Raw genomic sequence first — 13,659 nt, 5'->3', positions numbered from 1 at the left:
TTTTCAGATGGGAGATTACATCTTAAATCTGCGCCATTAAATCATCGCCAAATTTGAAGTCACATTACCTTTAGCAGAATTGCTGATGGCAACACTTAAACACTGTCTCACTTCCACTGCTCTCACAGCTACCAAAAGGCTGGATATATAGTCAGCAACAACGGGACTTAAAATAGCTACAGAAAGGGCAAAACTTCAGACTAAGCATCTTATTTTGCCTGCTACTAGAGACAACTGCGCAAGACCTGTGAAAGTTTGCAGCTTGCTGTTGGAAAGCACAGAATCATACCAGATAACTTCAGATGTTACTCCAGAGGACACTGTGCCATACTGTAAGAACAAAACCAACTACCCAAGGATTATAGTTCAAAGCATCTGATTACAACCAGCAATTGTTCTAAATATGCTGTGTGATGAAAATTCTGTTTTTACTGTTCTTGGGTTGGAAGTGTGTAACCACGTTGCAGAAAAGACTGTTAGACCTGTGAGGCTCAATGGAGCCTGATACTAACACAGTTGCTCTGTATAGAGGAAAGAAAAGAGGGAACATCCTTCTTCTCATGTTGAGGTTTAATTCTAAGGTATGTGACACTGGATTTACAAAGGTAAATAAAAATACATTCTGAGAAATAGCGAGTGCCCTATTTAGCAAGGCAGAAGAATTTCACACTTGAAGCAGCTGAGAAACTAAACTGCTCACAGTATGAAAAAAATATTTAGGGTCTGTCTTTGACACATGATTTTGCCATAACAGGTGATGAGGAATGTGCAGTAGTGGGGCAGAAGAAAGACAAATACTTAAGTGATAAAGATGAGACAGGACAACAGGTATTAGATAAGGCTTCCACTTGAATTAATTGAGACATTATTACTATGATCAGCAGTCAGATGGAACTACTATTCCAAACACTGATCAGGCAAACTACATTGCCAAAATGAATTACACAGCTGTTGAGACAGGCTTTAGCTCCAGCCTGATGATGATATGGCTAAGTTTGCATATGCTTGTAGCAAACACATATAAATGAAATCCCAGTAATATAAAACGACTGGAGTGGTACAGAAAGTTTTCCACATTAACTGTACCCAATACCAGGAGCAAAGGCTACCACCTGGAGTACAGTGCACACAACAGTTTATACAAGAGTATCATCTACAGTTATTCTACAACTTTCATCCTAAATTTCAATTTAAAAAGCCAAGTATGAATCACATGCAGGCAGATTTCATGACTCATTGCTGCAACGGATTTAACCACAAGTGCTGATCCTGCCTACCATTAAGATGTCTGGCATTCCATCTTGGACCCATTCCTCTGGAGGGGAGCCCTTTCACAGATCTGTGCTACAGAGAGCTGAGCTAAAAACAGTTAAATGAGACTTCAGGAATTTAAAAAAATGTGATATTTTGTCACACAAAGAATAAAATTCCAGGAATTTATTGCTGTATGTATGCTTAATCCATTAATTCATCTTACAGTAGTCATGAAGTGCCTACTGTGTGCTACATTTAACATTCCATGTATTCCCTTCCAAATGCCATTTTACAGTGGGCATATGAAACAACGCAGCAGCAGTCACAAAACATGGCTTAAGCATCTCTCAGGTGCTTAAAGACAACAATTTGTGTACAAGCTGAATAACGAGATGTCAGTTAACAGGTCACTCAGCAACTTTAATAGAAGTATCTTTAGGTGGAAGTTTTGCAGCGTTAAAATTTACAACTCAGACTAAACATTCTCATCCCACTGTAGTAACAAGATATTTGCAAAGAACAAGAACTATGGTACGTAAATGTCACACGCAAGACCCGCTTCATTTCTATCAGAAGCAAAAATTGCTAATTATAAGGAAGGACAAGCCTAGCAGGATAAGGCTGTCAGCCTATAATAAAAACATAAACCTCCGAGTTTGGCAGTGGAATTCTATTTACCACCCTGACTTTTTTTTTTTTTGGTAACATACAAGTACTCTTCCTCCCCTCCCACACTTTATAAATCCCCTTTTATTTTTATTATACCTCCATATTATTTACAGGACTCCTAAAGATTAAGTACAAACTAGTATGAAATTAATGACAGCTTGCTTTTCAAATATGTATCCCATGGCTAAATAAATACCAAGCCAATCCAACAGAGTGATCTGGAGTTACGATTCAGAAGCTTGTGTATCTGTGACTCCAGTTGTTTTCTCATTAGCTGTGGAGGATTCATTTGATCTGTCAACAATAGTTGCCACAGAAGTTGGAGCAGCGCTATCCAAGGTGAGTGTAGAGGTCTGTTCTACATTTACAGTAGTGCCAGGGTTGATGAAAAAGCTTCCGGCTTGACTGATAGAGGGAAGCAAATCTGTAGGCACTGCAGATGCCTCTGTGACCAAAGGAAGCACCGGGACACACTTGGGTGGCATTGCTGGAGGTGTCATTCCCATTAGATTCAGAGGTGGCAAGGAAGGAAGGGGTGGCAAACCTAGAAAGAAAAAGAGAGGAAAAAAAAGGCAGTGAGCTGCTGCATATCACAGACAGATCTGGAGAAACTCTCTGTTTGCTTGAAAATTTTATGTTCTCTAGTCTCCTATTTACCCGTGAAGAGGAGAAAGTTTTTTGAACTTAGCATGAGCGTGATATGTGTGCAGCACTGACCCAGCAGGCTTGTTTCAAGCCTGATACTTTTCAGATTTCAGAACTGAAGAATCAGAGTAAATTCAACATTACTTGTACCTCCCCAGAGGTCTAGGTATGTAATGCATAAATACTGATGATTAGGTTTTTCTGGCCTTCACTGAAACTGCCAGAAACAAGAAGTTAACAAGAACCACATTCCATATAAGCTTCCGATTCCTTTTTACTTGCTCCATGTGCACCTTCAGCAGTTTTGTTTTACTCAAAACCGTAAATCTAGTATTAGTTCGTACTTCTGGCATTCAGTCAGGGAGCTCTCATCTCTGCATCTAGCATACAAGGAAACACTTCATCTTTTCTTCTACCCATAAAATGATATACTTTCACTCTTGGCACAATCTCTTCTGAGATCATAAATCAGGCAATAGAAAATGAAGCATCTAAATACAGACACAAGTTTAGAATCAGTTTATCTAAAGACATATTCCTTGTCTACCTAATCTGGGCACTAACATCTACTCCCATCTCAGGAAAACATTTAATTTATCCCCTTCAGGACTCTCCCAGATGGCTCTAAATTAGAGTCTCAGGGATAAAGGACACTCTAATTAGTGTTTCAGTTTGCAGAAGTACATACCAGGCTGTATGATTTCTGGAACAATCTGTGGTGCAGGTAAATTAAGTTTGGACAGATCAGCCAGGTTAGGAAGCCCTGTTGGTAATGGCATCAGACCTAAGAAGAGTAGAAAAGTTACAGCTGAAAACTTAAAATTGTTTCTGAGATCTTACTGATAATTTAAAACTTATTATATATTGCTTTACATCTTGATTATCATTTTTACACATAAGGATGCAAATTCACCTGAATTTCAGTTTTTACGCTGCACAGTGAAAACAGAAAGCAGAAAGTCTGGACTAGAAAATACATAATCCAAAACCTTTCATATTTTTTCTGAGGAAAGTAGATTCTTATTTCAAGGAATCAGAAGGTTTCCATTCCAGGTTTCACTTCCAATAAAGGTAGTTGTTTCTCCACAGCACTGTACCAGAAGCCCTCCATTTCCAATTTGAATGGCAGACAATAATAATAGCATTAAATACACAGTATTCCCTGATCCTTAATATTGATTACTGTATTACTAGTTTTTTCTACTTAGTTCATAACTAGAGTTAAACACAAAAATATACGTAAAAAGGCAAGACAAAGTAACTTTCAACGTCAGGAAGCACTGAAAGTAGAAGAGAAACATACAATGAATGCAACACATGCCCTTCCATCATTGTGTTTGCTATGGAACATCTTTCTTCTCCTGAATTTCCCATCTTAGAAGAGCTGCATTTCTGGGACAAGGGCTCTATTCTTACTTTGCGTTTAGTTCAAAGAAGGCTAATTCAGAAATAAACTGTTGGCACCACAGTATTGAGACAGAGAGGAGAAAAGTCTTAAAGCAAGGGCACTGTATAGAGATTTTGATTAAATCCCAGCCACTTTACCTATCCATGAATTCATTAGCCATGAAGGCTGACAATCTGACTCGGAGCCTTCAGCTCAGCTACAAGCAACTTTGAGCTATTTTTAAAATCTGAAAAAAGCTGAACTTCATACGAATTCACTCAAATTTTAAACCTCTTATGTATTTATATGTCCATGCAAATTACAAGATATGTTCTAATTTGCTTTCAAAAAAGCAGTGATACTATTCAGAGAAAAAGGTGAAAGGAAAACTTGTATTTGCCGATTTTAGGGAAGGGGTGGATAGGTGGCCAGGGAAGAAAATCTTTATCTGCTTAGAGAAAATAGCAAACAACTACAAAGTTCAGCTTCTGGTAAAGTTCTCTGCCCTTGTTTGCATGCACTGAGCTCTACTACCTGTCTTTTCTACGTTAGAGAATGTACCCGCAAGCATTTCTGAAAACTTTTGGACACATCTTTATCTACTTGTCTCATAGCATGCAAAACATAAAATACAACTCCTTTAGTGTTCTGGAATGCACAACTGAGTCCTATACCAGCGCACCAATGACACAGCAAAATCCTATACAATCCTTATTTTATCCACTGTAAATAATTCTGGGATACTAGTGCTTGAAATGTTCATGATTATCAGGAAACAAACATTTTGCAGACACACTCTTACTTTCATTATACCAGTTTAAATTACTATATAATTCAGAAACAGTAACGGCAACATAAATTCTATATTGTTAGCTGCCCTTTATTTTTATTAGGAAGAGCAACCAAGCTGAGTATTAAAACACAGTTTCCTAAAATGGAGATTTTATGGGTGAAGGGAATGCAGGATTAGGCAAGACAAACCTTCTCAGACCTCTGATGTCTGGGTGCAAAGGACACACTGAAAACTGCATTTATTTGCAGAAGTATTTTGCAACATAAAATTTATGAACTACAGAGAGTAACAATATATCAACTCAAATGTTGCAAATAACAAAGCAAAATCTTCCTGAGAAATCCGGAATGCTGCATCAACTGTGCAGGAGGCCTAAAAGGTAAACATTGTAAACTTTGTTGCCAAGTCAGTCCTCTGTGCTACAGACATGCTGTGAATATACCGTAACAAAAATAATTCTTCACATTGTAGAGGTTGTATAGAGATCTTTAACATGAAATATGTAAGTTGTATAAAGTTATACCTTCCCCAAAAAGCAGTGGAAAAGACAGCTCTCTTAAAATTTTTGTTTCAGAAATGTTTAAAGAAATTTTACCTACTCACCTGGTAGTGTAGTTGCTGGGTTAACTGGTGGCACACAGGTAGGGGACTGACTGACTTGTGGTGGTAATAATGGAACTGTTGGAACACCTGGTGGAGCACACAGGGAAACAACATTAATTTTAAACACACAACACTTCAGCTCCCTTTCTCAAGTAATACAAATAAATAATCATTTACAAGACAATTACTATTTGCCTTAACTATAAAATGCTGATGAAGAAAAAAGTACTCTAAATAATACACATGGCACTTCTGATAGAAGTCGTTTGCAACTATTCTGTGAGCAAGTAAGGCATAATTCCAGTACTCTAGCCTTTGTTGTTGAGACAAGTTTAAGAGAAAATGTTATTCTCTTCTGCCTTTTATTAAATTAACCAGAAACATCTGTGAGAACACAAGTCAGAACACCCATGCATTTCAGGTCATTACGTCAATACCAACCTGTGCTGAGAACATTACTGACAGTAGTTGAGGGTGAACTAATAGAAAGTCCTGAAAGACTCTGCTCAAGGCCTGCTGACCCAGGAGGGAGGGTGGCTGAGGGATTAACTGGTGACAGCTGAACCTTATTGAAAGGGAAAAAAAGTTACACCATTAGGGTTTGTTTCCACAAGAACCAATAGAAGCAGAAAAGCAATATAACATCATAATCTATTTTTATCAAGCCGAAGGAGGGACAACAACTTACCTCTGTGAAGCCATCTTTGAGGGGACTGAGAGATGCACTAGGCAACTGTCCTGGGAGAGAAATTTTCTTTCCCTCTTCAAATGGGCGTGTAGGTATCCTATGCAAATATCCATAGCCAATGCCACATCCTAGGCTTTTAAAATAGGAACATTTAGAAGTCAGTGAAGTGACTTTACAACTACAGACTAAGCAACTTACACATGAATGACTCAAGATACTAACAAGTTTCAAGGTAAGTTCTCTACAACCTTGCCCTCCAGCTTCAATGTTGCCTCATTTTCTATGGAGAAGTAATCAGTATGAGACAACTGAAAGGAAACTCTGTAGCTTTTGGCAATGAACATTCAGCACAAAATAAAATTCATTATTATTTAGACCAAGCAGATATACCAGGCATACAGCATGGAATTTGACTCGTTGTTACTTGCAGCACTCTGTTCTGGCAAGAATATACCACAGGCTAATGACTATTTGGAGCCTAATGCAGAAAGCAACTGTGGCACTTTGTGTATTTCTGCACTAGCTAATTTAGTGATTTACAACAATTTTGATTTATCAGTTAACTGCATCTGAATTTCAAGTAAATATATAATTTATTATAGCAAAAACACCTTTGCTATAACAATGCTCTTTTCCTATATTTGTAGAAAACTTAAACCAAGCAGTTTTTAGGCTGGTGCTATAAAATAGTTGCCCCATGCCTCTATAACATATTGTCTCCTTACCTGCCTTCTCCACCCCAGGCAGAATTTGGAGTAATCACCACTTCTCGACAATTGTCTGTGTCTGTGTTGTACACATAAAGTTTTAATGGCTTTGCTTCATGTGTTTCAATAAGGGAAAAGAGATCTTCAGACTGCAAAAAGAGAAAAATTAATAAGGACTTTTTTCTCCTTATTTTACTATTTGACATTAGATCGATCATTCTAGTCCCGACTTTCTGTAACAGAACCTTGTAACAGAACCTTATTTAAAAATAAAAAACTTATTTTTATATACTTACCTCATTCATGACAGTATCTGCTCCAATGATATAGTCACTATGAGGTCTAAGTCCAGCTAATGCAGCAGGAGAATTTGGCTCCACTTCCTAGTTTTAAGATGGAAAGTTACAAAACACTACGTAACTGTCAGGGTGTAGCAGAACAGTTAGGTGTGCACTTCACACAAGTTTTGAGTCAGACAAACTGGTCAAGTTTTCAACACAGTTAACAGGCTACTGAACTAGTGAAACAGGGGCAGTCCCTCTTGATACCATTCTGGTATTGTACAAAATAGAACAGCTCTGAGTATTGTACAAGACCACTGATTTAAATACAAGACTTGACAATATACTTAAAGACATACAGATCTAGTTCAAAAGTCTTCCCCAAACCCATGAAAAGAGATTAGTTTGATCTCATGACTTGTTAGCTACATCCCTTGCAAGTTAGTTTTCAATAGTAAGATAAAAACTGTAAGCAACAGTAACAAAAGTACTTCCAAGTCCATACGTACCAAGACATGCCAGACATTTTCATTGGCCCCATCAAAGCTGCAGAAACGAATGCTCACTCCCAGAAGGCCCTGCCCACCCCACATGTTGCTGGGGGTCACTGATGTTTCTCTCAGTTCCAGTGTTTTGCTACTGTACACGAGCATTTTTACAGGTTTTTCAACATTTGCTTTCAACAGGTCTTTGAGAGTGTCATTGTCTTTATTCTGCGAATGTTCAAACAAGAACTTGGGTTAGTGCCCAACAGAACAAGCAGCCAGTTCTACAGCAACACTTTTGTATTTCAAAGGTGTTATAAACATGGTATCAGAACAGGTACTTTCAGCTACTCTGTAACAAGTTTCCAGTTCCCCTCACAATTCCAGAACACAACTCTGGCAAAATCCTGGGATTTCCCAGAAACAGGTCATGTCTTCCAAACATGAAAGTACTTTAACTGATAAGATGCACCTTGCAGCTTTTCAGAGGCTTTCTTGAATCCAGGCATACCAGTGAAAAAGCTTACCCACACATTGTTTCTTCCACTGCTATGAGGGTCTGTGGTTTCACTTGAAAGCTTTCCCCCATGCCTCCTGCCCAGCCAACAGCTTTGACAGCAGCTTTTTCAATCAACCTGTTTCAACTGAATGGTTTGAGAGTTCTCACAGGAGCAGTTTTACAGACAGAACTAGGGGGGCACCAGCACAATCCCCCAGTGGTGGATCAATAGGCAGTACTATCTTGGTGCACATGTCTGCAGAGAGCATGTCTGTCTGTCTGTCGGAATACTTATTTTCCAGCTAAACTGTCGGCAGAACTGTAACTAAAGGGTGAAGGAAATTAATTTCTGATGCAGTTCATCTTTCTAATTTTAAAATAAGGAGAAATATTTTATATGCATTTAAATAAAACAAATGCATTGGTTTACCTACAAAAAACAGATTCTCAACATATTGTTCATATTAAAAGTTATAAAATAGCAACACACTCACCAATCTTGAACCGTTAATGGACACAATAAAATCAAAGAATGGCTCCAATCCAGCTCTATGCCCCGGTGAGTTTTCTTGTACCTAACAAAGTTAAATAAGAATTTAATAAAAGTGTACCAATGTTGATTTATAGATTTGAATGATATTTCTACTTTTGCCATCTGTAGTTCTAGAAGCTACTAATGTTTGTGTGGATGATTTTAAAATATTCAAATATAATCTTTAGGACAAAAAAATCCCTCCCCCCCCAAAAAAAAAAAAAAAAAAAAAGGAAGATTTCAAGATAATTAGTAATTTATAAATTAAGTAATGACACAACAGTAGCCACTCCCTGGGAAAAGCACTGTTAACAGCTGCAGCAGTTAAATTGTAGATAATTGTTTCAATAAAGGAGATTATGGTCAAAGAACAAGCTTAATGAATTCTGAAAAAGTTGGTTAAAAAGCACTGTCTTTCCACAGAAGTACCAACACTGGACCTTGCTTTTTATCTTCTGCTTACTAAAGGAAACGGAGAATCACATCTGTGTAAGCACAGGTTGTTATCTCATGATTAAACACGACCTGCTGACATTCTTGAGACACAGAAGGCATCTGTACAACCAGTGATTCATTAACATACCATCAAGTTTGCAAGAAAAGAGATGAGCAATTTTGCAGCCACGGCAGCTCAAATAGTTCAACCATCCACTAAGACAAGGCTGAAGTATTGGATACACACTGCTCCCACAAGCTAAAAGCACGCTTTTAATTCCAGATAGAGTAACTGAGAGACATTTTACCAATGTTTTTTTCCTTATTACATGCATTGCTGACAAGGAAAAGTAACTTCAGTATGGCTGTCAGACTTTTCCTCCAGCCTTTTTAGTAAAGACTATCTTTATTTGTAAGCTGATTCATTTTACCCACTGGCTTTTTCTTTTATGTACTACAATCACCTTCAAAAAGATCTAAAAACTGTTACCCTTTACAGTGTATTTTCTTACATTACATGCTATTCCACCTGTCAGAATTGGTACAAATCTGCTTGTTTGTTCAATACCGGTCTGATTTTGGAGGAATTGAGTTTTCTAATATGAATTATCTAGAACAAAATACTGAGTACTTGAGACCTTCCTGCTAAAGACAGGTTAAACAGTTTCATGAAAGGACAATTAAAAACCTCTGGTTTCCTATGGACATGCTCCACAATTGTAATCTCAGGCCTGCAGTTTCTCTTGTAATTAAGTAATTCAAAACATCCTCTCCTCTGATGTAGTTTTTTGAGTAGCAAATGTAGGATGAGCTTATGCTGTTTGTTGCTCTTCCCTCAGTTTAGAGAGGTGACATGAAAATACTCTAATAGCCTCTTGACATATAGGAACTTACATTTTGTGTTTTTAATGAGCCTGACATAAAGGCTTTATACCAAAATTAAATCAGCAGGTGGTTTCAGAACTTACTGGGAAAACAATTTTAAAGACACAACATGTCTTCTTAAACCTCGGCATTAAAAATCAGTGAATCCAGCAAAGTGATACAATTATTCTCCTAACACATCAGATTTTTAGGACTGGATATATGTCATGGCCTCGAAATTATGAAAGGCCAGACTTCATCTCATTCAGAGATTTTCCTCCATTTCCAAATGAACTTCTTTAAAAAAAAAAGAAAAACAACAACAAACCCACAACAAACCCCTGCACTCTGACACAGTATCCCTCCCCTTGACCTCCAAGACACTATATCCCAAACTCTGTGGACCAACAGTGGCCAGTATTCAATACAGTAACTTTCTGAAAGGAGACTGAGTATGTACAATAAATGAGAACTACATACGTTCAGCATCCATCAATGTAAAACTGACTGACACCTGGGATATATAATTCACTTAGAACACAAAATCTATAGTCTGCCCCAAATTGACAAAGGGACTGAGAGAGTTTCCAAGGTATAAATGATTGGTTGCAGAAAGTATGTTCAGATTAATGAACAGGTGTTCAGTCTTGAACACCTTCCCCCAAATCTATCATGATCCTGAACATCTCTGCATGGTTTGTTTCTAAGTGGGCATGTAAAAACCACCAGGAAGCTGAATCTAAAAGAAATCAAGCCCTTATAGTTGCATCAATCATACAATGCACCTCAGAAGCAGGTAGCTGCATCCCTTCTGTCATCACGCTTCCTCATGCTGCCATGCATAGGGTCAGTCACAAAAAGTTTCCTATTTCCCTGGCTCGTTGGGCCTTACTTCACTGACAGAAAAGCATGTTTATACCTGGCAGACCGAGAAATGCAAACCAGAAATTCCAAGTCCACTCCACATGGAAAGTCTCCTCCTTAAAGAAGCGACATACTCAGCCCTGCACAACAACCACACCGACCTCATACAGTTTTTATGTCACACCACCTTATTTTCAACCTGCACAATTCATCACCATCACACAGTGCCAAACACACAACACAGCTCTCTGCTCCAAGCTCTGTGGCCATGGTTCTCTTCCAGGAGCTACAGCAATAAAGGATAACCAGGGACCTTAGAAAACATGAGGGCACAAAAATCTTATTATTCATGGAAATAATAAAGATTCCATGTACACATCCATAAACTCTGTGCCTCCTGAGCAATCTGGTTTTATGCAGCTTTTCTATGTGCCAAGTAGGTATTTAGTAACTTGCCTTTGTAATTGAGTAATTGCTGAGAAATAATCAAGTAATACCATTTACAACAGATCCACTGCAGGCACGATACCATTCACGGCAGTTTGGGACGCCTAATTCTCTCAAAGCCAGCTGTTACTTCAGACATACAAGTTACAGACCCCTGTGGGTAAATGCCATAACTGTCTAACAGTAGAGAAAAAGAGTGGCACAGACAACATGGAGATACTGTGGAGCTGCACCACCACAGCTTTTTAAGAGCAAATGAAGAAAATCTCTATCAAAATGCTGAATATCAGTAGCCAGAAAAGGGCCTCATATAGTGCTGCAGGAATTCAGCTTCTCACCAAGAGGACAGCTGGGCTTCTGAGTACATAGATTACACACTGATTTCACTTTTAATTCACTGTCAAGAATTAAACAGGAAAAAGGTTTCAAGGTCAATACACTAATTTTACTCTGCATTCCTGAAAAGACTTTTTTTTGTAAATACATGAAGTTTCTCTTTGCTGAACACTGTTCCCAACACTATCACTCCATGCCTACACAGTACATATTGTACATTACAATTATAAGAACTCTGCTCAGCAGCACAGTGGTCACAAATTCAAGCCGCAAACAAACAGGGCAACCATAAATGGAATTAGGAACCAAAACCCTGATTTTCAGAGACAGATGAAGGCTCTCATCACTCCTGAAAGTCAGATAACTTATACTAGTTTCCATTTAAACTTTCAGAAGCTTAACTTCAAGCACAAAATACACAAATTCCAAGAAGCAGAAGCTCTGGAGTTTTCTTTTTTTCCCACATAAGAAACACTTCCTAGTATTTACTTTATTAGCAAAGAAATACTGAAAGGATTTTTTCTAGTTCTTCCACCCACTCTATAATTGGCAGTAAAATTTCATTACATATCATGTATAAGCAACTCCTGTTAGATCTGACAGAATCCATTTTATTTCCATCAGCTATTTTAACACATTACACTTTGTAACTGTACTGAATTTCTTGATGAAACACCCAGTTTTCGAGAGAAAAAGCTTCACAGGATTTTTGGTAAGAAAACAGATTCCCTATATGTAGCATAACTTTTTATTTTAGCACAGAGAATTTAACTCAAGCTTTTAAAAAGTGAACCTCCCTTAAAAAAAAAGTCATCACTTCATGCAATATGTGTGTATCACTATCACAACAACTGAAGAACTAAAGTAAGAGTTAGAAATCTAAACATTGGGCACTGCTGTTTGTTATCTTTTAGGGGGAACACCACAATATACAGTAGCATACAAATCTCCTACAGGTAAAAATTCTTACATAGAATCATTTAGGTTGGAAAAGACCTTTAAGATCATCAGGTCCAACGACTAACCCAGCACTGCCAAGTTCACCATTAAACCATAACCCCAAGTGCCACATCGACATGTTTTTTAAACACTTTCAGGGAGGCTGATTAAGGCATTTCTGTGTGCAGCCTATTCCAATGCCTGATCACACTTTCGATGAAGAAGTTTTACTAAAATCCTCTTGTTCTGTCACTTGTTACTTGGCAGACAAGGCCAACCCCCACCTAGCTACAACCCCCTTTCAAGCAGTTGTAAAGAGTGGTAAGATCTCCCTTGAACCTCCTTTTCTCCAGACTAAACAACCCCAGGTCCCTCAGCCACTCCTCATAGGACTTGTGCTCCAGAGCTTCTCTGGATATGCTCCAGCACCTCCATGTCCTTCCTGAATTGAGGGGTACAGAACTGGACACAGCACTCGAGGTGCAGCATCACCAGCGCTGAGTACAGGGGGACAATCACTGCCCTGGTCCTGCTGGCCACACTACTGCTGGTGCAGGCCAGGATGCCATTGGCCTCCTTGGCCATCTGGGCACAGGTTGGCTCATGTTCACCCAACTCTCAACCAGCATCCCCGGTCCTTTTCTGCCGGGCAGCTTTCCAGTCCTCTGCCCCCAGCCATGGGGTTGTTGTGACACCATCTATTACCTGAAGAAACTGTCAGGTCATTACAATAGCCTGGGTAAACTACAGCAGTTTCACATTGCTGAACAAGATAATTATTCAAAGTTTTTGTTCGTTGTGTTTTGAAGAGCAGAAACAAATGCATACTGAGCAACACACAGAGTCAGGTAGTTGTTCTAATGAGCCATACATCTTATGTCAAAGGAAACTTATGGAGGAAACAATGGAGAAAATTCCTACAGGTCAGTAGCAGTGCATGCTACCAGCCTAGCAGGCACCAATTAAAAGGAAGACTTATAAGCACATTACGTGAATCAATAAATGGAAGTATAACAGCAAAAGCATACATGATGAATAAAAATTCCAAAAATTCCAAAGAATGTTTCAAACAAAGACTAATTGCTAGGTCCACCTCTGAAGAGACTTGGGCAAGGAAATGGTAACTTTCTCTCCCTCTTAAAAAAAAGAAAAAAAAGAAAGAAGAAAAAGAAAAGAAAAAGAAAAGAAAAAGAAAAGAAAAGAAGAGAAAAGAAGAGAAAAGAAGAGAAAA

At 38.4% G+C, this 13,659-nt stretch overlaps 1 protein-coding gene across 1 annotated transcript; it reads right to left on the bottom strand.

The window, feature by feature from the left end:
• Positions 1 to 1,422: 1,422 nt before the first annotated feature.
• GORASP2 (golgi reassembly stacking protein 2) lies at positions 1,423 to 10,931 on the bottom strand. The gene is made up of 10 exons (XM_008931021.3): positions 10,906 to 10,931; positions 8,506 to 8,586; positions 7,537 to 7,740; positions 7,043 to 7,129; positions 6,765 to 6,895; positions 6,040 to 6,172; positions 5,793 to 5,916; positions 5,352 to 5,438; positions 3,257 to 3,352; positions 1,423 to 2,467 (listed from the first exon to the last, which is right to left on the bottom strand). Exons 3-10 carry the CDS (start codon positions 7,678 to 7,680, stop codon positions 2,148 to 2,150), a joined length of 1,122 nt encoding a protein of 373 aa, XP_008929269.1. The 5' UTR covers positions 7,681 to 7,740; positions 8,506 to 8,586; positions 10,906 to 10,931; the 3' UTR covers positions 1,423 to 2,147.
• Positions 10,932 to 13,659: the final 2,728 nt, after the last annotated feature.

The sequence above is a fragment of the Manacus vitellinus genome, unplaced genomic scaffold, assembly GCF_001715985.3.
Source record: "Manacus vitellinus isolate BGI_N305 unplaced genomic scaffold, ASM171598v3 scaffold_22_pilon, whole genome shotgun sequence".
NCBI classification, from domain to species: Eukaryota; Metazoa; Chordata; class Aves; order Passeriformes; family Pipridae; genus Manacus; species Manacus vitellinus.
The sequence above is the reverse complement of the archived record's forward strand: the minus strand, read 5'-3'. Positions and strand labels throughout refer to the sequence as shown.

Coding starts and splice junctions, on each gene's coding strand:
- GORASP2 (XM_008931021.3), bottom strand. CDS start 7,680: ATGCTCGTGTACAGTAGCAAAACACTGGAACTGAGAGAAACATCAGTG. Junction 7,130..7,536: donor AAAATGTCTGGCATGTCTTG/GTACGTATGGAC, acceptor TCTTAAAACTAG/GAAGTGGAGCCAAATTCTCC. Junction 6,173..6,764: donor GCCTGGGGTGGAGAAGGCAG/GTAAGGAGACAA, acceptor CTATTTTAAAAG/CCTAGGATGTGGCATTGGCT.